This window comes from Salvelinus fontinalis, chromosome 39, assembly GCF_029448725.1.
Source record: "Salvelinus fontinalis isolate EN_2023a chromosome 39, ASM2944872v1, whole genome shotgun sequence".
Classification (NCBI taxonomy): Eukaryota; Metazoa; Chordata; class Actinopteri; order Salmoniformes; family Salmonidae; genus Salvelinus; species Salvelinus fontinalis.
Genome location: NC_074703.1, coordinates 13,952,276 through 13,979,624, shown reverse-complemented (window position 1 = coordinate 13,979,624; position 27,349 = coordinate 13,952,276). Strand labels below are relative to the sequence as shown.

General features: G+C 44.1%; 1 protein-coding gene across 10 annotated transcripts in view; it reads right to left on the bottom strand.

Annotated features, from left to right (window-relative positions):
• The window catches only part of LOC129838228 (membrane-associated guanylate kinase, WW and PDZ domain-containing protein 2-like), a 316,505-nt gene that overhangs the window by 41,378 nt on the left and 247,778 nt on the right, over positions 1-27,349 (bottom strand). For all 10 annotated transcript variants that reach the window (XM_055905022.1, XM_055905024.1, XM_055905023.1 and 7 more), the window contains exons 7-10: positions 17,069-17,126; positions 13,984-14,105; positions 11,925-12,107; positions 4,587-5,276 (exon numbers count right to left, since the gene is read on the bottom strand). In XM_055905022.1, the coding sequence (XP_055760997.1) occupies positions 4,587-5,276; positions 11,925-12,107; positions 13,984-14,105; positions 17,069-17,126 (1,053 nt within the window). The remainder of the gene's footprint in view (positions 1-4,586; positions 5,277-11,924; positions 12,108-13,983; positions 14,106-17,068; positions 17,127-27,349) is intronic.

Here is a 27,349-nt window from a genome sequence, read left to right as displayed (position 1 = left end):
CTGATCACAGTAGGCTTAACTACAACTCATGTCCTGCCATTAACCTCTACGGTGGATGGGATCACTCCCTCTCCGCTGAATGATACAAAACGATACTGACGTCACATCAAGGTCCATCAAGTAGAGGTTTTCTCCCTTATATTAGAAAGGGACAATTTTCTGACTTTGACCAGTGACATGGAGTTCCATATACAATTGTATCAGATTTCCTATCCCAATTCTAGCCCAAGTAATGTACCTGTATAAGCACAGCATTCATATAGCTGATCTATCTGATGTGATCATCTATACAATACAACACTCCAATCATCCTAGAGGAAACAAGAGGAGAATCATAGTTTGACTCAGATAAAGATGGCTAGCCTGTTAGCAGCCTGTTACATGTTGTTTGTTAGCAGGCCTTTCTCTCAGACAAACAAGACGGAAATAGAAGCACTATAGCGCAAATTATCAACTGGCACTGGCTTCTTAACATTCTATATCCTGATCACGTCATTGTCTATTTATTTCACGCCGTAGTTCTCTGCACACAAAAGTCTTACATACTTTTCTAAAAGAAAGATTGCAGGGCAAATAGAAAACAGACACCTTGAAAATGAGTCAGCGTTTTTATCAAGCAGGAAATTCAATCAATAAAATCTCTACCTCCTAGAGATACAAGGGGATGGGATCACTCCCAATCTCTCCTCCTTGAGATAGCTCTTTCTCCCCTGAATGATACAAAACCATACTGACATCACATTAAACAAGGTCCATCAAGTAGAGGTTTGCAACCTTAGAGAAGTCTGATTTTTCTGACTTGAATATGTGACCACAGTGCTATTGGGTTCCATATAAAATCTTAAAAAGGTGCAATATGCAGAAGTCGCTCCAACATTTCCTGGTTGCAAATTTTTTTGTAATTCGCCTTATTTCAGTTTATGTGACAAAACAAGCAGTCATTGCGTAGTGAATCATTGTACCATCGAAACCGCTATGAAATATATTTTCCATAACCAAAACTATAGTATTTTCAGCTGTTTGAAGCTGGTGTACAAAACCGAAAGTAAGAGGCAAAAACTAAACTTAAGAATGGGAAGCATAGAAATAACACACATAGAATAGATCTACACTCTATAGCTGTTCGAATACTCATACTAACCGCACTAACCGTAGTATTTGTGATATGAATTGAGTATATAGTATGCTTATTGGTCATAGTATGGATAAAGTTAGTATGCCAAAAGTTCCCGGATATCGTACTACATACTTCAAAATAGGAAGTATACAAGCAGAGGACACTATTTCCGTACTTTAGGGCCCATAATGCAATTATTCAGGAAATGGGCGTGGCTTCACATCGTTTTCAGATTTGAAGAAAATGGGTGAAAATATGCAGCCGAAGTCCAACGAGAGCGGATACAAATCCATTGCTTTAACTAATTCTGACAAATGTTAACAAAATGTTGACCAATGTAATCAAGTAATGACTTTTCAAATAAGTGACCTTACACGTTATGTTGGCTGACAATTTGTTAGCTACACTGTCCTTACAAACCACATAGCATATCATTACAGCAGTATATACCGGTATGTTGTTAACTAGCTACCTAACGTTAGTTGACAACTTATACATCAAACTTGCCAGTATATTAACTATACGCTATCTACCCAATGTTTATTGACTTGATTTTCCCCATCATTCTTAGCTTAGCTAAATGGTTTAGTCGTTGTGCGCTCTCAATGGACATTCAGGTGCTTTCGTAAATTCGCTCTGGCTTTCTACTCCGATTTGCAGAATAATGAATATACAAGCGCCCAACACCCTTTGAATATGGCTGGTGTCAGTAAACGTGAGGGAAAAAAGTAATTTAATTGTTGCCAGCAGCACAGTTACAGTCAACAACGCTCTGGATAACATGAAAACTGCCTAACCAGCTCTGCTAGGGTGAGTAAAATGGTCAGAGTGGTCTCATTTGTGTCTGGAAGTAGCTAGCAAGCTAGCCAACGTTAGCTTGGGTGATTGACTGCCATTGTAAGGTCAGAACGCTCAAATCAACGCTACTCCTCGGCCCGAGCGTCCAGCCAAATGCTCTGAATTTACAAACGGACAATCTGACAAAGCTCGGAATTTACGAGCACACTCTGGCCCTCCAGATTGAATTTAAGAACACACCCAGAGTCATAAAATGTCTAACTAGTCATTTGTATGCTATAACTAGCTAGCAAGAGGTTGCATAGCAACAGCATCAACTTTTGGAAGACAGGCGAAGAGCTAGTACGCTCAACTGAAAGCATACTGTTCATTTACAGTATACTGAAATGAACTAATAGTATATAGTATGTAGTATATACTCACTAAGTATGTAGTATACAGTATGTTAGTAAGGGTAGTAGCTTATATCTTGCTCACGTCATTGTCTTTTTATTTTGGCTGCAATTTTCTGCACACAAAAGTCTAGACTGCACACATACTAAACTTTTCTAAGAAAGGTCGCAGTACAAATAGAAAAACTTAAAAACATTTAAAATGAGTCAGCGTTTTTATCAAGCAGGAAATATAATCAATAAAATCTCTGTTCGGATGCCAAAGAAAGAGCGCAAGCTAAATACGCACAACATGAGTCCTTCAGAGTAAACGGAAGGTAAGCACTTTTTCTCCCCAGTAAGTAAAGTAAAGTAGAGTAAAGATCCTGTGAGAGCAGCTGTGTGTCAGTCAAACCCGGCCGTACTGTATAATGGGTTTCTGTGGTCTTAGGACAGGACACACACACTCACCTGGACCAGGTCACCAGGAAAAAAGAGAGAGAGATAGAGAGTAAAAGGAGGAGAAAGAGAAAGACAGTGTGAGAGAGCAAGATATACAGTCGTGGCCAAAAGTTTTGAGAATGACACAGATATTCATTTCCACAAAGTTTGCTGCTTCAGTGTCTTTAGATATTTTTGTCAGATGTTACTATGGAATACTGAAGTATAATTACAAGCATTTCATAAGTGTCAAAGGCTTTTATTGACAATTACATGAAATTGATGCAAGAGTCAATATTTGCAGTGTTGACCCTTCTTTTTCAAGACCTCTGCCATCCATCCTGGCATGCTGTCAATTAACTTCTGGGCCACATCCTGACTGAGGGCAGCCCATTCTTGCATAATCAATGCTTGGAGTTTGTCAGAATTTGTGGGTTTGTGTTTGTCCACCCGCCTCTTGAGGATTGACCACAAGTTCTCAATGGGATTAAGGTCTGGGGAGTTTCCTGGTCATGGACCCAAAATGTCGATGTTTTGTTCCCCGAGCCACTTAGTTGTCACTTTTGCCTTATGGCAAGGTGCTCCATCATGCTGGAAAAGGCATTGTTTGTCACCAAACTGTTCCTGGATGGTTGGGAGAAGTTGCTCCCGGAGGATGTGTTGGGACCATTCTTTATTCATGGCTGTGTTCTTAGGCAAAATTGTGAGTGAGCCCACTCCTTTGGCTGAGAAGACACCCCACACATGAATGGTCTCAGGATGCTTTACTGTTGGCATGACACAGGACTGATGGTAGCGCTCACCTTGTCTTCTCCGGACAAGCTTTTTTCCGGATGCCCCAAACAATCGGAAAGGGGATTCATCAGAGAAAATGTCCTAACCCCAGTCCTCAGCAGTCGAATCCCTGTACCTTTTGCAGAATATCAGTCTGTCCCTGATGTTTTTCCTGGAGAGAAGTGGCTTCTTTGAGGCCCTTCTTGACACCAGGCCATCCTCCAAAAGTCTTCGCCTCACTGTGCATGCAGATGCACTCACCTGCCTGCTGCCATTCCTGAGCAAGCTCTGTACTGGTGGTGCCCCGATCCCGCAGCTGAATCAACTTTAGGAGATGGTCCTGGCGCTTGCTGGACTTTCTTGGGCGCCTTGAACCCTTCTTCACAACAATTGATCCGATAAATGGTTGATTTAGGTGCAATCTTACTGGCAGCAATATCCTTGCCTGTGAAGCCCTTTTGTGCAAAGCAATGATGATGGCACGTGTTTCCTTGCAGGTAATCATGGTTGACAGAGGAAAAACAATGATTCCAAGCACCACCCTCCTTTTGAAGCTTCCGGTCTGTTATTCAAACTCAATCAGCATGACAGAGTGATTTCCAGGCTTATCCTCGTCAACACTCACACCTGTGTTAATGAGAGAATCACTAACATGATGTCAGCTGGTACCTTTGTGGCAGGGCTGAAATGCATTGGAAATGTTTTTTTGGGGATTCAGTTCATTTGCACGGCAAAGAGGGACTTTGCAATTAATTGCAATTCATCTGATCACTCTTCATAACATTCTGGAGTATATGCAAATTGCCATCATACAAACTGGGGCAGCAGACTTTGTGAAAATGTATATTTGTGTCATTCTCTAAACTTTTGGCCACAACTGGACAGACAGACAGACAGACAGACAGACAGACAGACAGACAGACAGACAGAGAGAGAGAGAGAGAGAGAGAGAGAGAGAGAGAGAGAGAGAGAGAGAGAGAGAGAGAGAGAGAGAGAGAGAGATCGGTATATGAAGACGCTCTGCTACATGGAAAGAAAGACAGGAAGAAGCCAGCCGGTTATGGAGGCCCCGGGGTTATTCTTACCTCCTCCACCCCTCTGGATGACCAGGCTTGTCTCAGCCCCGACGGCACACTCCTTGAGCAGCTCCACCACCTGGGTGTGACTGAGGCCCTGCACTCCCTGCTGGTTGATGTCTACGATCAGGTCCCCCTCACACAGACCAGGACACCCCTGGGGCTCCAGCACCTGCTTCACCCTCTGGCCCGTCGGGCTGTCTGCGATGGTGAACCCGAACCCTTCCGCCCCCTTCACCATGGTCAGCGTCAGCAGCTCCGCCTGCGTCGCCCCCGATGACGCCATGGACACCGAGTCCTCGCCGTGCGGCCCGCCGGGCGTCAGGGAGGAGCCGTCCAGGTGGGTGTCGCCAGGGTGCGGCGGCGGCGGGGGTTGATGGTGGTGGTGGGTGTTGAGATGTTGGTCACCGTGCTCCTGGACGAAGCGTGCCGTGCGCGAGATGTAGTCCATGTAGCTGTCGTAGTTGGAGCGTCCGTTGACCAGGAGGGGGCGCTGCTCCATCAGGCCCAGGGGGGAGAGGAGGGTGGTGGTGACGCCGGCGCTGGCGCCCGGGTCCTCGGGGTCGTAGGGCAGCTGGTAGCCACGGCAAAGTACCAGGGTTACGCTCTGCCCGATGGGCACTGACTGGAACAGCTTGACCACGTCGGCATGGGTGGTGCCCAGGACACACACGTCATTGATGTACACGATGACATCACCTGGAGGAGGGGAGACACACAGCCAATCAAGGCCAAATAGACTGCCAAAAACAGAGACCTATAGGGTGTTCAATAGGGCTTATTCAATATTGTGTAGAACAAGCATGGTTCTTTTTCATGCAGAATCGGTCTTTGTCTCAGTATCAATACGCTACATTTCTATCTAAAATGTAATCTGAACGTTGCATTCTACTGAATAGGTCCCAGCATTACTGTACCTGAATCAGACCTCAGATAATGGACAAAACTATTAGGCACAGAAATACACTAGTCAGTGAATTGTGTGGTGGACAAACGAGTGAGATTTGTGTTCTGTCAGGTGAGATACGGCTCTATATTTCAAAGGATGTTGATTAAGTGGGAGAACACAAAGTGGCATCCATATTTAATTTCAGTCTCGCCAAAACGCAATGCCCAGGTTTATAATGACAATCATTATTTTTCAATTTTAAGCATAATTATTATGCCAATGAGAGAGGAGAGGAGAGAGAGAGAGGGAGCGAGAGAGAGAGAGGGAGCGAGAGAGAGAGATAGAGAGAGTATGCACAATTACCATAGATGTTTGCAACTCAGCACAAACTGACCTGGGAACCAGGCTACTTAGCATACCCTGTCATTGTCATTTCCTTTTTGTGTGGAGACAGAACGCGCTCAGAGTTTAAATACAGGTTCATACTGACAGAACTAGCGTTAACGTATTCCTGGAGGCAGTGTGACGTGTGGAAGCGGGACTGTTTAATTAATCTGGGTAAATATGGACGACATTTGCCTGGAGCCCTGGTGTAACAATCAATAGCTTCACACGCTCCTGGAAAACAAATGATGGCGCCATGACCTCATCATGCCCTGGTCGCCTTGGCCCAGGAAATCATTCTTTATGACAGGGGACGAGGAGGGACACCACTGCAGGATTTCACACGTATTTTCTCCCACACCAAATATGCATGCGCATACATACGAACACACTCACCCAGTGCCACACACACACTTTGTCTCTCTGTCTCTATCCTCCGCTTTTCTTTGACTTCTAGTTCTTTCTCAAAACAATCACGAACCTCTACTCCACATTACCCTACGTCTTAAGTCACCAATGTCCTCCAACCTCCACACTATGACCTGACCAATAGAAACACACTATCCAAGGACCATGATGCTTCCATCCCTCCCATCACGTCTATCTCCTACTAATGGTCGTTCAACAGTATGGAACAGAAGACATCCTCCTCCTGCCAAGAACAGGCCATCATATCATAGTGTTAAAGTGTCCCCAGTAGGGGGGGTTCTGACTGCAGTAGATGCCATATGTGTCCATGGCGGAGGACAGAGCAGCCATCTGGACCATTGGCACATACACACACAGAAAGAAATTTGAGCTGGTCAGTCTGTGTTGGTAATCCTGTCGAACGCGTCTTTAAAAAAAAACGTATTGTGTAGTGGAGCTGCATAAGTGTTGCTCTCCACTTTCTGGAGGATCAAGTTTTGAAATCAGTGGAATTAGTGTATGATAGCTAAAGAGATGGAGAAAACACCTGTCTCCAGATTACATCTTCAAACTAAGGGCAACCGTGGCAAGGCATCCGTGACAGGGAGACACGTCCATCATGCATAATGATGTATACAGGTAAGATAGTCTAGCGTTAGCTAGCTACATTTTCAGATATTACACATTTCTAATTACACATTTCTAATAAAGTGGTTTCATTTCCAGTTAAAGTGTACTGTTCGCTAGCTAGCTAATGTTAGCTGGTTGGCTCCCTGGCTGACGTTAGTGGTATCCCAGAGCCGTTTGCTTTTCTAGTTAGAGCCTAATGTTAGCTAGCCATCATTGAACCTGGTTAGTTAGCTCCCAGCATATTCATACAGGGTAGTAACGACATGATTTGGCACTGTGTTCATTGTTGTTTACCTAGATAACGTGTGTGATCGTACACGCTGTTTACCTAGCTAGGTTCATTGTTTACCTAGCTAGCTAGCTACATGTCTTTAGCTAAAGTGTACAACACCCGTTGAATATGTCCGATGTCAGTAAACGTACGCAAAAAAGCGTAATGAAATTGTACCAGCAGAGCTGGTTAGGCTGTTTCATGTTATCCAGGAGGTAAGCAAATCATCGGCCAGAGAGTCAAGTGTGCACTCTGAACGCTCCGAGAGCGAAACGAGATGGGAGGGGGCTAAAGCTTAAAAGGGTGTGAACGATGCTGAATGGGTGGAAACAAAAAAGAGCTCATCACTAGATACCACAATATTCAAAGGCCATTTTCTCAAAAGTGAGTTTACAAGTTTAGCAACTTTCAAAACAGAATTACTTTCCCATTGTTCCTCAAAAATGCAGTGTATTGTATGCCATTGTAGTGTATGATACACCATTTTGTAGCTCTGAGTCTCGACTTGTATCCAATGTAAAATACACCATTTCAAATGTTGCTACATAAGACCGAATCCAGGTGGTGAGTCACCTTTAAGAATAGTAGGTAGCTTCCCTTCACAGGCAGATGCTTTAAGTTTTTAGATAAGGGTACGTGTGTGGGTTTAGTTGTGGAAACAAAGGTAAGTTGCTATTGGTTTGATTGCATGAACCCAACCCTATGTCAATGGACCCCACCACATACCTTGATACACTTTATCCTCCTCCAATACTGTACATTCCAGGTTACTGTATTAGGTCACATACTTTAACATGAAAAATACTGTGCTTTCCCTCTAACAAATACAGTGTCACATCTAACCACTGTGTCCCTGCTGAAAGAGATGGTATCATATGTTTTTCCTCAACACATTTCTCTGGGTCTGGAACCATGTAGCGAAGCAGGCAGAAGAGGCCTTGTGTGAGTGTGTGTGTGTGTGTGTGTGTGTGTGTGTGTGTGTGTGTGTGTGTGTGTGTGTGTGTGTGTGTGTGTGTGTGTGTGTGTGTGTGTGTGTGTGTGTGTGTGTGTGTGTGTGTGTGTGTGTGTGTGTGTGTGCACGAACAGAGAGCGACAAATAATCCTTCTGAAATTGTGAGTTTCACACTTCCACAGGCCTGGTTTCCTTCTCTCCCTCTATTAACTATGTGCTGCTAGAATCCAACGCAGCTTAACTAGGCCACTGAGTCTTGAGGGAGAGAGGAGAGGAGAGGAGAGGAGAGGAGAGGAGAGGAGAGGAGAGGAGAGGAGAGGAGGAGGAGGAGAGGAGGAGGAGGAGGAGGAGAGGAGAATGTTGGGAGGACCACAGAATAGACAGTATACCGAGCTATTAAAAATATTACCTAATCAGACCATTACTGCTGTTCAAGCTGGCTGATAGACACTATTGCAACCTTTACTTGGCGATACTTCCTCACTTCCTGACTTGGAAGACAACGCATGTTTTATAAACATCCATGAATAGTTGCAGCTGGTTTGTTTGAATTTAGAAAATGCTCCGTCGTGACATTTTTTTTTGCTCCATGAAGTAATACAACAATGTGTACACTGACATCTTGTCTAATTCAAATCTTCTCATTGATCGAGACAGGTGAGGTCCATTCAACACAACAATTGATTTCTGAGTCACACACATGACATAAGACATTTTGGGGTGGACATCCACCTGTCTCAATGAGATTTGAAAATATTTGAAATAGACAAGTTGGCGGTGTTGGATTACATCATGGAACAAAAAAATATTTCATTTAATAACAAAGCATTTTCTAAATTCAACCAGCTGCAACTATCCATGGAAGTTTGAAGACATGTGTTATCTTCCAAGTCGGGAATTGAGGAAGTATCGCCAAGTAAAGGAAAATGATCTGTACACCACCTAAGTAATAATGCCTATCTCCCAGCTGGAACAGCAGTAATGGTCTGACTCGGCTATATTTTTAATAGCTACATTATAGTGTATCATACATTGTAATACTTCCACATGATATACTGTGGCACATAAAACATATGATCATCTCACAATGTAAAATGTACCATCTAGTCTGACCTGAAACAACCCATCAACTACTGTATCAGCGAACACTATACAGTACAGTATACTACAGTATAGTACAATACAGTACAGTACAGTATTGTACAGAATAGTACGGTATAGTACAGTACAACCAGGTCAAAGCACTGATGAATAAGTCAGGGAAAATACTGCACTTGGTCCAGTCTAGTAAGTAATGCAGAGTAGTTTATAAATACACAGGGCCATGCAGAGTAGTTTATAAATACACAGGGCCATGCAGAGTAGTTTATAAATACACAGGGCCATGCAGAGTAGTTTATAAATACACAGGGCCATGCAGAGTAGTTTATAAATACACAGGGCCATGCAGAGTAGTTTATAAATACACAGGGCCATGCAGAGTAGTTTATAAATACACAGGGCCATGCAGAGTAGTTTATAAATACACAAGGCCATGCAGAGTATTTTATAAATACACAGGGCCATGCAGAGTAGTTTATAAATACACAGGGCCATGCAGAGTATTTTATAAATACACAGGGCCATGCAGAGTATTTTATAAATACACAGGGCCATGCAGAGTAGTTTATAAATACACAGGGCCATGCAGAGTAGTTTATAAATACACAGGGCCATGCAGAGTAGTTTATAAATACACAGGGCCATGCAGAGTAGTTTATAAATACACCACAGGGCCATGCAGAGTAGTTTATAAATACACAGGGCCATGCAGAGTAGTTTATAAATACACAGGGCCATGCAGAGTAGTTTATAAATACACAGGGCCATGCAGAGTACTTTATAAATAAACAGGGTCATGCAGAGTAGTTTATAAATACACAGGGCCATGCAGAGTAGTTTATAAATACACAGGGCCATGCAGAGTAGTTTATAAATACACAAGGTCATGCAGAGTAGTTTATAAATACACAGGGCCATGCAGAGTAGTTTATAAATACACAGGGCCATGCAGAGTATTTTATAAATACACAGGGCCATGCAGAGTAGTTTATAAATACACAGGGCCATGCAGAGTAGTTTATAAATACACAGGGCCATGCAGAGAGCATTGACAGGTATTCCAGAGTTCTATTCCCCTGCTGACTTTCAGTGCAGTTGGCTAGTTTCTCAGTGTGTGTGTGTGTGTGTGTGTGTGTGTTTCCCATGCAGCCCGGGGAGCACAGGCAAAGCCAGGAGTTATGGTGTTAAGAATCCTTACAGTGATTAATGGACAAACACAGCCCCGCAGGCACGCACGCACACACATACGCACACACACGCACCCAAACAGTCTTGCAGGCAAGTTCGCACACACACTGCACCCCACACACATGTGCAGAGAGAGAGAGAGAGATGAACTCTCCTGCTGGGTCACCACTATATATATACTGTATATATAGAGCGAGAGAGAGAGAGAGAGCGTGAGAGAGCGAGAGAGAGAGCGAGAGAGAGAGAGAGAGAGAGATATTATCTCTCCTTCTGGGTCACCACTATAGGCTGTCCCATTGTTTCAGAGAGACTGTCCCATTGTTTCAGAGGGATTGTCCCATTGTTTCAGAGAGACTGTCCCATTGTTTCAGAGGGATTGTCCCATTGTTTCAGAGAGACTGTCCCATTGTTTCAGAGAGACTGTCCCATTGTTTCAGAGAGACTGTCCCATTGATACGCTCAAGGATAGGCCATTTCCAGTCCAAACACTCTCTTGCTATCTGTACGTGTTCATGTCATGTATGTGTGTCGTTTAAATAAGCATGTACATGTAATTGTGTGTCAGTATGTTTAGAATACATGTGTGTAAACACTGTGTGTGTGTGTGTGTGTGTGTGTGTGTGTGTGTGTGTGTGTGTGTGTGTGTGTGTGTGTGTGTGTGTGTGTGTGTGTGTGTGTGTAGAAGTTTGTGTTATGAATGTGTGTGGTTCAATGTGAGTAGACTAGCTCAGTTTGACCTGTGTCCATCTTTCAGACTAGCTCAGTTTGACCTGTGTCCATCTTTCAGACTAGTTCAGTTTGACCTGTGTCCATCTTTCAGACTAGCTCAGTTTGACCTGTGTCCATCTTTCAGACTAGCTCAGTTTGACCTGTGTCCATCTTTCAGACTAGCTCAGTTTGACCTGTGTCCATCTTTCAGACTAGCTCAGTTTGACCTGTGTCCATCTTTCAGACTAGCTCAGTTTGACCTGTGTCCATCTTTCAGACTAGCTCAGTTTGACCTGTGTCCATCTTTCAGACTAACTCAGTTTGACCTGTGTCCATCATTCAGACTAGCTCAGTTTGACCTGTGTCCATCTTTCAGACTAGCTCAGTTTGACCTGTGTCCATCTTTCAGACTAGCTCAGTTTGACCTGTGTCCATCTTTCAGACTAGCTCAGTTTGACCTGTGTCCATCTTTCAGACTAGCTCAGTTTGACCTGTGTCCATCTTTCAGACTAGCTCAGTTTGACCTGTATCCATCTTTCAGACTAACTCAGTTTGACCTGTGTCCATCTTTCAGACTAGCTCAGTTTGACCTGTGTCCATCTTTCAGACTAGCTCAGTTTGACTTGTGTCCATCTTTCAGACTAGCTCAGTTTGACCTGTGTCCATCTTTCAGACTAGCTCAGTTTGACCTGTATCCATCATTCAAACTAGCTCAGTTTGACCTGTGTCCATCTTTCAGACTAGCTCAGTTTGACCTGTGTCCATCTTTCAGACTAGTTCGACCTGTGTCCAAATTTCAGAAGAGTTCAGTTTTACCTGTGTCCATCTTTCTGTCCTGTGCAGCGGGGCCGTCAGGTATGACACTCTTGACCTGCAGGAACTCATCTGGCTCGTCTCCTCCGATGATGGTGAAGCCAAAACCCATGTTGCTCTTCTGCAGGGCCGTGGACAGGAAGCTGCCCTTCAGCTGGGTGGCGTCCCGTGTGAACAGGGGCTTCTCTGTAAGGGAGAACACACACAAACGGAGGGACGGACAGACAGGCACGCAAGCAGACACAACACACACACACACACACACACACACACACACACACACACACACACACACACACACACACACACACACACACACACACACACACACACACACACACACACACACACACACACACACACACAATCAATGAACAATATACACACATACATCATACTTAGATCTTTACAAAGCGAACATTATGCACCACAAATGCTGATGCAAGGCCATTTGATCATTCAATAGGATGGTAGAGGTAAGGCTTGTTTAGTGGAGGGACTGCATGAACACAGGGATACTCTCTGGGTAGGTGGAGTGGTAGGCAGTGTTAGAACAGTGAGGGGTGGGTGCTGACTTATGCAGGTGGGACAATGTTTGCTCCAGCTCCAAGCTGTCACTGCCAAGACCTTCCACTGAATGTCTACAGCCATTTAAAATGTCATCACTTACACTCCCATCCTACACCAGGGTTCTGGTAGCTGAATACACACTCAGAGCTGGAGCAAAAACACAGTGCAAGGAATAATCAGCATCCATGGGAGTAGCTTGGTATATTTCCCTTCTCAGAGGGGTGAGGGAAGCAGGTGAGAGATCTTAACATTCTGGAACAACATGCTGTTGGGAGTTGGAACACTGAAGAACCATGAGCTCGCTTCATCCGCCCAAAAAACAATGCTCAGGGAACCAAAAAGTGGAAGGCCAGGATTCATGAAATAGTCTCTGGCACGGCAAAGGGGAAAACTCAATGAGGGTTTGCCACACTCAATTCAATCTCCCCTCCGTTCACCTTGGAAGGCAAATTGGGGGCACACACCCGTCTCTCGGTTTGCTTAAAGACAATGTTTGTTGTCAGGCGTCCAGACATAGAGCGGGTGTTTGCAGTTTCTGCTGCCTGCCGCCAGACGTAAGGGGAAGACACACCGTAGTCTAGCGCCATCAAACATGTCAAGCAGCGAGTCGAGCGTCTGAGACGAGGAGGGATCCAGCGTGGGTCTGCCGGGGGAGCAGGCATGCTTTGAAAAGAGAGCGAGGCAGCTCAGTCCAGGCAGAAGAAGAACACGCCTGTATCACTACTCACTGCCCTACTTACTGAGAGAGCACCACAGGGGGAATGGGCTACAACCCACAGCAGCCGGCTCTATCACAAAGGCGTGAAGCGACTGGTGGAGGTGCTGGTGTGGGCAGCACGACGTATCCCTCCGCGCATGGTGGGGGCGCTGCAGTGGGGAGTTGGTGGTGGAGGCGGGGAGCATGTTGGTGTGCAGGCCCAACAGCGACACTCGGTGGCACGGGGGGAGGGACTGGGAGAGGTCGCTGAGGCTCTGGCAGCGCTCCGGTGCCGGGCCGATGTGGGCCAGGGTGGCTGTTGGTAACGTGGCGGAGAGTGGAACCTCCTCTACCACTGTGACAGAGATAAAGTAGTCTACTCACTGTCTGATGCTCCCACAAGTAAACTTCCTTTTTATCTCCTTTTTTACCCCCCTCTGCTGTCACTGCCTTCACTTTTCAGCGTACAGGAAGGGCAACCATGGAGACAAACCCCTTCACTCACAGAGGCCAATTTAACACGGAGACAAACCCTCTCAACCTATACAGCATGTTTTACCTCAGACAGCCTCGATGAACTTAGTGGGGTGGTAAACGTGTGCTGAACAGAGAAGCTGGTGTTAGCAAAGTGTTAGCACAGTGTTAGCGAAGTGTTAGCGAAGAAAAGGGAGTTGTGAAGAATGAGTGATACACAAACACAAAGATGACAGACATTTCCCTAGAGCTAAAAATATCTTCACACGAGAATCATACACAAACTCTTAACACATTGGGTAGAGGTAGAGGGTGCCTTACCTCTGTAGATAGTAGGTAGGGGCAGCGAGGACAGACCCTGCTCTTGCATTTGCTGGTGTTGCTGGACTCTCCTCTTGGCTTCCAAGACTGGGTTCTCAAACTGTGTCCGTCTGTTTATGTGGCTACAGAGAAAGAAAGGTATGACATTTCACTGTGCTCTCTGTAGTATCCACCTCCTCATCCTCTTCCTCTCTCCCTCTGTAAAGAGCTGGATGCACAGTGCTGTGCTACGATGATTAATTCAATAGCCTTAGTATCCCTAGTATTATGTAATGGAGCTGCAGAATGGCTTTGCTAAGAAAAAATTAACAAACGCCCGATTAGGTTCCATTCTACTGAAATCTGCAGCTTCCTGTAATCAGCATTAGGAATCCTTTAGTGTGTGATTCCTGGAGTGAGTTCTGAAAAAAGATGTCTCCTTGAGTGTATTTTCTAAAAACATTCTGTCAGTGCTAATTTGGAACGTCTTCGGGAGCGAGTCGATAATTATAGTCGATAATTTTAAATACTGTAATTTTGAAAGTGTGAAGTAATTAATCATCATTTAGATGTGCCCTCCTGGACGGTGCAAGACTGGAGGAATAATGCTTCTGTAGGTACGAACAGCGTCTGCCCAGCCTACACACCCTCTGTTTCTTCATGAGACATTAGGTCAACTCAACAGTACAGCCAGGCAGTGGGACATACAGTTGAAGTCGGAAGTTTACATACAGTTAGGTTGGAGTCAAAACTCGTTTTTCAACCACTCCACACATTTCTTGTTAACAAACTATAGTTTTGGCAAGTTGGTTAGGACATCTACTTTGTGCATGACACAAGTCATTTTTCCAACAATTGTTACAGATAGATTATTTCACTTATAATTCACTGTATCACAATTCCAGTCTGTCAGAAGTTTACATACACTAAGTTGACACTGCCTATAAATAGCTTGGAAAATTCCAGAAAATGATGTCATGGCTTTAGAAGCTTCTGATAGGCTAATTGACATCATTTGAGTTAATTGGAGATGTACCTGTGGATGTATTTCAAGGCCTACCTTCAAACTCAGTGCCTCTTTGCTTGACATCATGGGAAAATCAAAAGAAATCAGCCAAGACCTCAGAAGAAAATGTGTAGACCTCCACAAGTCTGGTTCATCCTTGGGAACAATTTCCAAACGGCTGAAGGTACCACGCTCATCTATACAAACAATAGTACGCAAGTATGAACACCATGGGACCATTCAGCCGTCATACCCCTCAGGAAGGAGACACATTCTGCCTCCTAGAGATGAACGTACTTTGGTGCAAAAAGTGCAAATCAATCTCAGAACAACAGCAAAGGACTTTGTGAAGATGCTGGAGGACACAGGTACAAGAAGTATCTATATCCACAGTAAAACGAGTCCTACATTAACATAAACTGAAAGGCCCCTCAGCAAGGAAGAAGCCACTGCTCCAAAACCGCCATAAAAAAGCCAGACTACGGTTTGCAACAGCACATGGGGACAAAGATTGTACTTTTTGGAGAAATGTCCTCTGGTCTGAAGAAACAAAAATTGAACTGTTTTTCCATAATGACCATCTTTATGTTTGGAGGAAAAAGGAGGAGGCTTGCAAGCCAAAGAACACCATCCCAACCGTGAATCACGGGGTGGCAGCATCATGTTGTGGGGGTGCTTTGCTGCAGGAGGGTCTGGTGCACTTCATAAAATAGATGTCATCATGAGGAAAGAAATTATGTGGATATATTGACGCAACATCTCAAGACATCAGTCAGGAAGTTAAAGCTTGGTCACAATTGGGTCTTCCAAATGGACAATGACCCCAAGCATACTTCCAAAGTTGTGGCAAAATGGCTTAAGGACAACAAAGTCAAGGTATTGGAGTAGCCATCACAAAGCTCTGACCTCAATCCTATAGAAAATTTGTGGGCAGAACTGAAAAAGCGTGTGCGAGCAAGGAGGCCTACAAACCTGACTCAGTTACACCAGCTCTGTCAGGAGGAATGGGCCAAAATTCACCCAACATATTGTGGGAAGCTTGTGGAAGGCTACCCGAAACGTTTGGCCCAAGTTAAACAATTTAAAGGCAATGCTAACAAATATTAATTGAGTGTATGTAAACTTCTGACCCACTGGGAATGTGATGAAAGAAATAAAAGCTGAAATAAATCATTCTCTCTACTATTATTCTGACATTTCACATTCTTAAAATAAAGTGGTGATCCTAACTGACCTAAGACAGGGACTTCTTAATAGGATTAAATGTCAGGAATTGTGAAGAACTGAGTTTAAATGTATTTGGCTAAGGTGTATGTAAACTTCTGACTTCATTTGTAACTATTGGACTTGGCAGGGTCAGGTATGGCGCTAGTGTGCGTACGTGCAATGGCTCAGTGGCTGCATGGGGATATGGGATTTCTACATGGCAGCGGGAGAGAGGGAGCGTAGGCAAGGCAGGTACAGTGTTCTGGTCTTTCTTGGGGATAGAGAATAGAACACGGCCAGCCAGGCAAACTCCCTCTCCAGCCAGGCTATAAATAGACCTCCCCTCCTCTCCCTGGACTAGGGGGACTAGTGCGCATCCAGCAGGAGAAAGGACACTTCCAGAATAGGAAGGGTACATTTTGTTCAATAGAGAAGACAGAGACACATCACCATTGCACCACATCGCACAAAGATGGCACACACCCACCCACCCACCCACCCACACACCCACCCACCCACCCACACACACACACACACACACACACACACACACACACACACACACACACACACACACACACACACACATAAACTTGCGCATGTAAACAGGTACACAGGTACACAGTTACACACTCACACAGAGACACAGAAACATACACACACTCACAAATGCATGCACACTAACAAACAATCACCCACTGACCCATCCACACAGACAGACAGACAGAGATAGAGGTATAAATGAGCAGCAGAAAAACCCACCATCTGCCTCCTGGCCACAGCCCTGTGCAGCGTTAATGACTCTGACTAACACAGGACAGTGGAAACATAACACGGGGGAACACTGGAAATCAAAATAGTCATTAAATATTAAAGCAGTGGGTCCAGACTTACTCCACATAGTAGCTTCCGTAAATAGGGTCATCAATCTTCTCCCAGCCGTACGGCAGCTCTGTGGAAGAGACAAGTACAACAACATACTAGTAAGTCAACAGGCCGGGGGACAGCATGTTGATTCACAGAACAATATATTCATCAGGCAATTTAGGTCACAACATTATTGTATGGTCATTTATTACAGAGGATTTGAGGTTAATTATAAAATCATAATTGACTATGCTAAATCTGAAAATGATGTATTATGCTCTATGGTAACTGTGCTAGTTACTGAATACTGTGTGAGGTCTATGAGCCTCCAGACTTGCAAACACTATCAAAACATTTGGACAAACTCAAGAGACAAGACACATGATAATCCCATCAGCATTTGCAATCAAAATTCCGATCCAAAATTCACGAGTGTGAAGGAGAATGGCTGTTTATCAAGTAGCGGACCAAAGGTTACTTAAAATCAATGTCAATATGGACCCACAGGTCTACCCCAACCATCTCCTGAACTCTCACACTACACCAAACACACTGATAGATGGAGTCGTTTGAATTGGGGTGATTTTAAATATTCATGTCCTGCCATCCTTTCTATTTTGTAAATATTCAGTTATGATGCCAGCGATGTTTGGATATAGTTTAAATGTTTGTATCTGGAGCACGTACATAGCTCCTGGGCCCCTTAGCCCACACAATATTTAACTGGAACACATTACACCATTACAGTGGGGTCTCAGAATAGACTGACTGTGGATCTAACACAGTAGCTGTCAACTGTCGTGGACAAAAATAAACCTTTGAGTGGAACGTAGAATATCATAACTTCAGTCATGTCGGTGATGATGGTGCAGGTGTTCCTACACATTGTATCTACTCTGATATGATGAGCCACCACTGTGGCATCAGGAGAAGTGTACCTTCATACTGACCTTGTTCCATCCCGAGATATTCGATAATACCGGCAATGAACACTAATCTCAATTCAAAGGTTAGCAATGCTAACAAGTACATGTAAAATCCAATAGCGAATGCTAGCTAAATGCTAACAATTTTATACAGTCTCTGACATAAGCTATTTGCAGAATAGACATCCCATCTGATAAAGTTATACTCAAAAACGCTACTCAAAGTTTGCTGCACGCACAAAACAAATGCTGTCTCTTGAACAAGGAGGGAATTATCTGCTGTTACCAAGAGGAGCTTGATTGCAAGAAGCAAACCACTTAGCTAGCTAGCTAGATAACCAGCTACTAAGTTAGCAAATCAAATACACAACTGCACAGCTTTAGCACATTTTAGAAAGTTAACTTTATAGTTATTAGATATCTAGCTGGCAAACATTTAGTTGTGAATTCCATAGTGTAACTACATATATCAGTATATAGATCACCTAGTGAGTGCTGCACAATAGTGAGTGACTCATCATTTAAAAAGTTGAGGTAGGGCCTCCCGAGTGGCACAGCAGTCTAAGGCACTGCATCGCAGTGCTAGAGGTGTTACTACAGACCAGGGTTCATTCGGGCTGTGCCACAACCGGTTGTGGCCGGGAGTCCCATAGGATGGCGCACAATTGGCCCAGAGTCGTCCGGGTTAGGGGAGGGTTTGGCTGGTGAGGCTTTACTTGCCTGTGGGCTGAACCTGGTCGCCAGTTGAACGGTGTTTCCTCCAACACATTGGTCTTAAATTAAAGATCCAGGCAGCCTCTCGTTTAAACAATAAATTGTCGAGGTCACCCCCTCTCCTAGGGAGGGTAACATGTTCGATGCTCAAAAAGGTTCTGGGACACTGTAAAGTCCATGGAGAATAAGAACACCTCCTCCCAGCTTCCAACTGCACTGAAGATAGGAAATACTGTCACCACCGACAAATCCATTATAATTGAGAATTTCAATAAGCATTTTTCTACGGCTGGCCATGCTTTCCACCTGGCTACCCCTACCCCGGTCAACAGCACTGCCCTCCCCTCTGCTACTCGCCCAAGCCTTCCCCATTTCTCTTTCTCCCAAATACAGTCAGCTGATGTTCTGAAAGAGCTGCAAAATCTGGACCCTTACAAATCAGCCGGGCTAGATAATCTGGACCCTTTCTTTCTAAAACTATCTGCTGAAATTGTTGCCACCCCTATTACCAACCTTTTCAACCTCTCTTTCGTGTCGTCTGAGATTCCCAAAGATTGGAAAGCAGCTGCGGTTATCCCCCTCTTCAAAGGGGGAGACACTCTAGACCCAAACTGCTACAGACCTATATCTATCCTACCCTGCCTTTCTAAGGTCTTCGAAAGCCAAGTCAACAAACAGATTACCGACCATCTCGAATCCCACCATACCTTCTCCGCTATGCAATCTGGTTTCAGAGCTGGTCATGGGTGCACCTCAGCCACGCTCAAGGTCATAAACGATATCTTAACCGCTATCAATAGGAAACAGTACTGTGCAGCCATATTCATTGACCTGGCCAAGGCTTTTGACTCTGTCAATCACCACATCCTCATCGGCAGACTCGACAGCCTTGGTTTCTCTAATGATTGCCTCGCCTGGTTCACCAACTACTTCTCTGATCGAGTTCAGTGTGTCAAATCGGAGGGTCTGTTGTCCGGACCTCTAGCAGTCTCTATGGGGGTGCCACAGGGTTCAATTCTTGGACAGACTCTCTTCTCTGTATACATCAATGATGTCGCTCTTGCTTCTGGTGAGTCTCTGATCCACCTCTACGCAGACGACACTATTCTGTATACTTCTGGCCCTTCTCTTGACACTGTGTTAACAACCCTCCAGGCGAGCTTCAACGCCATACAACTCTCCTTCCGTGGCCTCCAATTGCTCTTAAATACAAGTAAAACTAAATGCATGCTCTTCAACCGATCGCTGCCTGCACCTGCCCGCCTGTCCAGCATCACTACTCTGGACGGCTCTGACTTAGAATATGTGGACAACTACAAATACCTAGGTGTCTGGTTAGACTGTAAACTCTCCTTCCAGACTCACATCAAGCATATCCAATCCGAAGATAAATCTAGAATCGGCTTCCTATTCCGCAACAAAGCATCCTTCACTCATGCTGCCAAACATACCCTTGTAAAACTGACCATCCTACCAATCCTCGACTTCGGTGATGTCATTTACAAAATAGCCTCCAAAACCCTACTCAATAAATTGGATGCAGTCTATCACAGTGCCATCCGTTTTGTCACCAAAGCCCCATATACTACCCACCACTGCGACCTGTACGCTCTCGTTGGCTGGCCCTCGCTTCACACTCGTCGCCAAACCCACTGGCTCCAGGTCATCTACAAGACCCTGCTAGGTAAAGTCCCCCCTTATCTCAGCTCGCTGGTCACCATAGCAATGCCCACCCGTAGCACGCGCTCCAGCAGGTATATCTCTCTGGTCACCCCCAAAACCAATTCTTCCTTTGGCCGCCTCTCCTTCCAGTTCTCTGCTGCCAATGACTGGAACGAACTACAAAAATCTCTAAAACTGGAAACACTTATCTCCCTCACTAGCTTTAAGCACCAGCTGTCAGAGCAGCTCATAGATTACTGCACCTGTACATAGCCCATCTATAATTTAGCCCAAACAACTACCTCTTTACCTACTGTATTTATTTATTTTGCTCCTTTGCACCCCATTATTTCTATCTCTACTTTGCACCTTCTTCCACTGCAAACCAACCATTCCAGTGTTATTTTTTTTACTTGCTATATTGTATTTACTTCGCCACCATGGCCTTTTTATATATTTTTTTATTTATTTATATATATATTTTGTTTGCCTTCACCTCCCTTATCTCACCTCACTTGCTCATATTGTATATAGACTTATTTTCACTGTATTATTGACTGTATGTTTGTTTTACTCCATGTGTAACTATGTGTTGTTGTATGTGTCGAACTGCTTTGCTTTATCTTGGCCAGGTCGCAATTGTAAATGAGAACGTGTTCTCAATTTGCCTACCTGGTTAAATAAAGGTGAAATAAAATAAATAAAATATAACGTAAGGACGAAATCGAGTGGTTTGCTTTCAAAAAGTGGGCCGCAACTGGGTAAGTCGAGTTTTTGCACCTAATAGTGCTACGATGCTCCGAGATTCATACTTTTAATTCGCGCTTTGTTTTACCCACATAATTTTTACCACAAGGACAACACCTAACACCTTTTATTGGAATCTGTTTCCCTGTTTGTGGGTGTTTGAAGGATCTACATTTATAAGTGCCATTGCATTGAGCACAGCCATTACACTTGTAGTTTCCATCCAGTAGGGCCGCAAATACACGTTGTGCAGGGATATCTTGGGGTGGTAAATCAGAGTTTACCGGTTGTTCTCTGAGATTTCTGCCCCGCGAGAATACTACCAAGGGAGGGTCCGAAAACACATTACCGATACTGTCATCGGATCTTAGAATGGGCCAATGTTTGTGAACGATTCCATTAATATGTTCAGAGCATTTTGAATAGAGGGCAGTTAGAAAGCAAGAATGCTTCTTTTTGCGAGACTGTCCTTGAAAAAGGTCATGTCTCGGTTTGTTTTGAATTTTCTCAATGGCAGTATTAATTTGACCATTTTTGTACCCCCTCTCCTTGAATTTTCTTTGAGTCTCAGACATATTTCTGTCAAAATCTGATTGTTTTTTGCAAATTCTTTTGATTCAACAGAATTGGCTGTAGGGCATACTGCTTTTCAAGGGAAGCGGGTGACAACTATCAGCCCTAAACAAACTGTTACGATCAGTAGGTTTCCTGTGAAGATCAATGTATAGAACATTATCCTCACACAAGATCAGAAGATCAAGGAAACTAATTTGACGTGTGTCAGATTGCATAGTAAATCTCAGATGCTCAGAACAAGAGTTAGAAAAGCATGGAATGCCTGGAGCTGTTTTGCATCACCTCTCCATAGAACAAAAATCGATTGAGAGGATTGAAAGAGGATGAAAATGGAATGTAACCCACATACAAATTAGCCTAGTTAGGAGCCATGGGGGATCCCATAGCAGTACCTGAATAAAGAAATCGTTTAGAAACATGAAGCAGTCGTGTGTGAGTACTATTTCAGGCAATGTTATAATGCATGCACTGGAAGGTAGTTCATTAGGGTTATGTTACAGAAGCAAATGTTCCATAGCTTCAATACCGCCCTCATGTGGAATATTCGTGTATAACGACTCAACATCAAAAGTAACTAACAAAGTGTTTTCAGGGAGAGGATCAAGAGATTCAATGATAGAGATAAAATACTGGCACTGAACGCGGATGAGGCGCTGGTTGTAGAGCGTTGGTCAGACAGAGAGGATAGAAGTGAGCGCCATCCCTCCTGCGTCTGTCATGGAGAGGAGGAGCAGGACCTATTTTATCAGAGTTTCTCCAGAAGTAGACTTTGTCCTCGGCCTTATCTTTTTTGTCTTGGTTGAATTTCTTAATTTTATGTTCCTTTATTTCTGGGGACAACTTGACACTTCATGAAAACTCAATGTGAAACTGATTTGTAACTCCCAATATGGAGAGTGGAGGGAGCTGCGTCCATAGACATAAAATTACTAGAACGGTAAAGCCCCTCACACCACATCAACATTACTGGAACACTCGTGGGTACACTCAATATGGCTGAAAGTAACTCTATTTATATGGCTTAGTACTTGGGCTAAAGCTGACTCACACTACGGAGGTCACTAACCCAACCTCCACTTCAAGTGCATCTTCATCAGGGAATTTTTTGATCATCCTCCCTCCCTCTCTATTTCACCAGGGGTATACAGTAGGTTCAGCACACTGTGCTTGTACTTAGTGATCAAAGTGGATCTCTCCCCAACCCTAACCTCCTCCCATCATTCATGTCTGACAGGATTGTTCTGCCTCTCTCTTTCTCCCTCGTCACACCACACTGACCAGGGGGACTGGTGCATTGACAGCCAGCCTGAGCCTGATTCCATTTAAGGCTATGAGGTTGTGACCAGTGTGGTGGTACTGAGACTGGTCCAGAGTGAGAGCCGCTCTAATCAGACAGACAGACAGACAGAAGAGACTAATCAGGAGAATGGAGATAATATCTCCTAACTACAAACATCAGTCAGAATGGGGTGATAATGTACCGAGGCTGATGGGAAGCACACACACTTTTACAAGTACACACACACTTACCCACACATATCCCACAGACAGTCACTCACACAATCTCAAGCACACACACATTTTTTTTTGTATACCCAATCAGGATTCTGGAGACATTGTCATACACAATACAAGCACATTGTGACGGCCCTGAATATTTCTGAACCGTCTCAGTGCTTCTCCTTCTAATAGGGCGCTTCCCCTTTAATTCCCATTAAATAGCCAGCATCAGCTGCGCAAAGGGGAAGTTGTGATTGAGACATGAATGAGGATGTGTACTACCTTCAGTTCATGACGCTTCGCCATTACGTTTGTTTTGTTGCCTTACAGTGTGTTTTGTAGCCTTAAAGCGAGTTTACCCAGGATTGGATCCACTCTGTGCGTCTGTGGACTACAACTCTCCGTTGGTTTTCGTGGCCTTTTCTCCGCTGGAGATCTGTTGGCGGATTGTCTGACTGACCGACTGACTACAACTTTTTGTACACGGTATTTCATTTGTTTGGGGTGATATATACTGTGATTTCTGTAGTTATGAGGACGTATTATTCTTTGGTTAGTCTTTGATACGCTTTATAGTTGCAAAATAAGTGTTATTTTGAGTGTATGAATATACTGGGTTTACGCTACGGACAAACGTTGCGACTAAGGTCACTTGAGTCACTGAACTTATTTACCGGGCTGGACTCTTTATGCCCGAGGTACCAGACATTTCTAAATGAACATAAGTGCATTAATTTTTATATTGTGTGTATGTGATCATTTATGTTAATACAACCACGCAAAAGAATACACATGTTTGAAGTTCTTTCCAATGTTTTAAGGGGTTTATGAAAAGTATATTTCCATCCTTACTTTTAATAAGTCCTTTGTATTGGTGTGACTTGACGGACCAGATGGGACTCATTCCCTCCCAAACTAAAAGGAGAAACCAATGCTTTCTCTGGTAGGCTCAACCTACCTGGCACCCCTAGAAATAACCTCAAGTCAAAACCAATACAAAGGACTTATTAAAAGTAAGGATGGAAATATACTTTTCATAAACCCCTTAAAACATTGGAAAGAACTTCAAACAAGTGTATTCTTTTGCGTGGTTGTATTAACAACAAATGATCATACACACAACAATAACAATTGTTCATTTAGAAATGTCCGGTACACTTATGTTCATTTAGAAATGTCCGGTACCTCGGGCATAAAGAGTCCAGCCCGGTAAATAAGTTCAGTGACTCAAGTGACCTTAGTCGCAACGTTTGTCCGTAGCGTAAACCCAGTATATTCATACACTCAAAATAACACTTATTTTGCAACAACTATAAAGCGTATCAAAGACTAACCAAAGAATAATACGTCCTCATAACTACATAAGTCACAGTATATATCACCCCAAACAAATGAAATGCCGTGTACAAAAAGTTGTAGTCAGTCGGTCAGTCAGACAATCCGCCAACAGATCTCCAGCGGAGAAAAGGCCACGAAAACCAACGGAGAGTTGTAGTCCACAGACGCACAGAGTGGATCCAATCCTGGGTAAACTCGCTTTAAGGCTACAAAACACACTGTAAGGCAACAAAACAAACGTAATGGCGAAGCTTCATGAACTGAAGGTAGTACACATCCTCATTCATGTCTCAATCACAACTTCCCCTTTGCGCAGCTGATGCTGGCTATTTAATGGGAATTAAAGGGGAAGCGCCCTATTAGAAGGAGAAGCACTGAGACGGTTCAGAAATATTCAGGGCCGTCACAACATGCATGCCATATGTCTCTCCATTTTACTCACACACATACACTGCCCCCCCCCCCCCCCCCCCCTACTCACACACACTACCACACACCACTAGCCAACCCCACCAGCCACAAAAACACACTCACTAACATGTGCTGTGACTGATATGTGAGTCTGCTAGGAGTGGGTTGACAGCCCTAGGAAATATCTCCTTTCAGTGTTCCTCTCCCTTCCTTAGCCCCATCTTCACTCATTAAATATGAAAGAGGCTGTTTCATGTTCTCACCTCCACACACAGAAAAACACCACACAGATCAAAGTCCTGCCATGTATTTCTGCCACGCACCACTCCGTCTAATGAAACACCCTTCTATTAAAACCACCTGAGCTTCAGAGCTAGGCAGGCAGTCTGTCTGTGTCTTCAGCAGAGCTAGGCAGGCAGGCAGTCTGTCTGTCTTCAGCAGAGCTTCAGAGATACACACAACATCACACTGCAGGTAGCCAATATCTCTAGATTCCTACTGTTTGTTTCAATGTCACTGTTTCTGGCTTAAAAGGTCTTGTGCAGAGCACATGCATACAACACACGCAGAAGCACGCTTACACACACACACACACGCACGCATACCCCCCCCCCCCCCCACACACACACAGCAGTGAGTATGTTCTAAATGCTGAACTCCAGAAGACTTTCCACTAAGCACAGTCACAGCCCCTGTCAGTTAGTAGCGTGGGAGGAATGATTCCATGGATCTGGGAGAGACAGAGAGAAAGAGAGTTGTGCTCTCCATTAGCCTGCAGTGCTGAAGAGAAGGGCCACTTTGTCACTGTAACAATTTGTGCTCTCTTTATAGGGCCAACACAGTCTAAATGCTGCTGTGGAGGAGCTGTCAACTCCCAGGAAGCCTAAGGAAGGATACTTCTGAAGGAGCTCCAGTGTTAAATGTGGTATAGTGTTTTAGAGTACATCCCTTGTCCCAGGTCAATTCACCTTACATTAGTGACAATTATAATGGTATAGAGCAGGTATTCCCAAACTGGGGTACGCGTATCCCTGACAATGCCGTCGGGGGTACGCCAAATAAAAATGTGATTCACATTTAAATAATAAATAAAAAACTGTACATTTTCAAACAGTCCATTTACCAGCTCTACTGGTATTACTGCTACTACCAGTAGTACTACACCTGCACCTGTCGACGACACAAGTTGTTCTGCTTCCACGAGCACATCCAAAGCTAGCATCAGTAATTCTACATTTGTTGTTAGCCCAGCTAGTATGGACACTGAAAGTTGTGAATCTGATGCAGCTGAAGAACTACTGCCCCCTTACCCGGGAAAGCACAGAACAACAGACAGGGACGTTGGACCATCGAAGAGGCACAAATATGATGAGAACTATATTGATTGGGGTTCACTTATATTGGGAGTAGTGCCTTTCCTCAGCCACAGTGTGTTATATGTGCAGAACTACTATCTCACAACTCGATAAACCTTCACTCTTGCGCATAATAAAGACGACTTTTGAGTAGTAAGACATGTAAAAAAGCAACCGATACCATTAATAAGAAGGGGCTAGAAGCGTCTTATATGGTGAGCTACCGAGTGGATAGGACAGGCAAGCCCCATACTATTGTGGAGGACTTAATTCTTCCTGCTGCCTCAGAAATGGCTGGGACAATGCTGGGGGAACAGGCCAAAAAAAAACTATTCAGTCAATGCCTTCATCAAACAATGCATCAGTGACATGGCAGGAGATGTTTTGAAACAATTTCTGCTTCACATACAAGCCATTGAATTCTATGCGTTACAGCTGGATGAGTCAACAGACGTGGCGGGCCTGGCACAGCTCCTGGTATATGTCCATTACATTTATGGGGGGGTCAATTAAGGAAGACATCCTCTTCTGCAAACCACTGGAAACCAGGACAACAGGAGAGGATATTTTTAAAGTACTGGACAGCTTTGTGACATCAAATGGACTTTGGTGGTCAAGATGTGTTGGTATCTGTACTGATGGCGCAAAAGCCATGACAGGGAGACATAGTGGAGTGGTAACGCGCGTGCAAGCAGTTGCTCCCGACGCCACTTGTGTACACTGCAGCATCCACTGAAAGGCTCTTGCTGCCAAGGGAATGCCTGACAGCTTGAAAGACGTTTTGGACACTACAGTGAAAATTGTTAACTTTGTTAAAGCAAGGCGTGAAGAATTGAGAGATGAGCTTAAAGTTTTCTTTACTGACCATAATTTTCACTTGTCTGACCGCTTGCATGATGACGAGTTTCTCACACAACTGGCTTATCTGGGTGATGTTTTTCTCGCCTGAATGATCTGAATCTAGGATTACAGGGATTTATACAACTATATTCAATGTGCGGGACAAAATTGAGGCTATGATTAAGAAGCTGGAACTCTTCTCTCTCTGCATTAACAAGGACAACACACAGGTCTTTCCA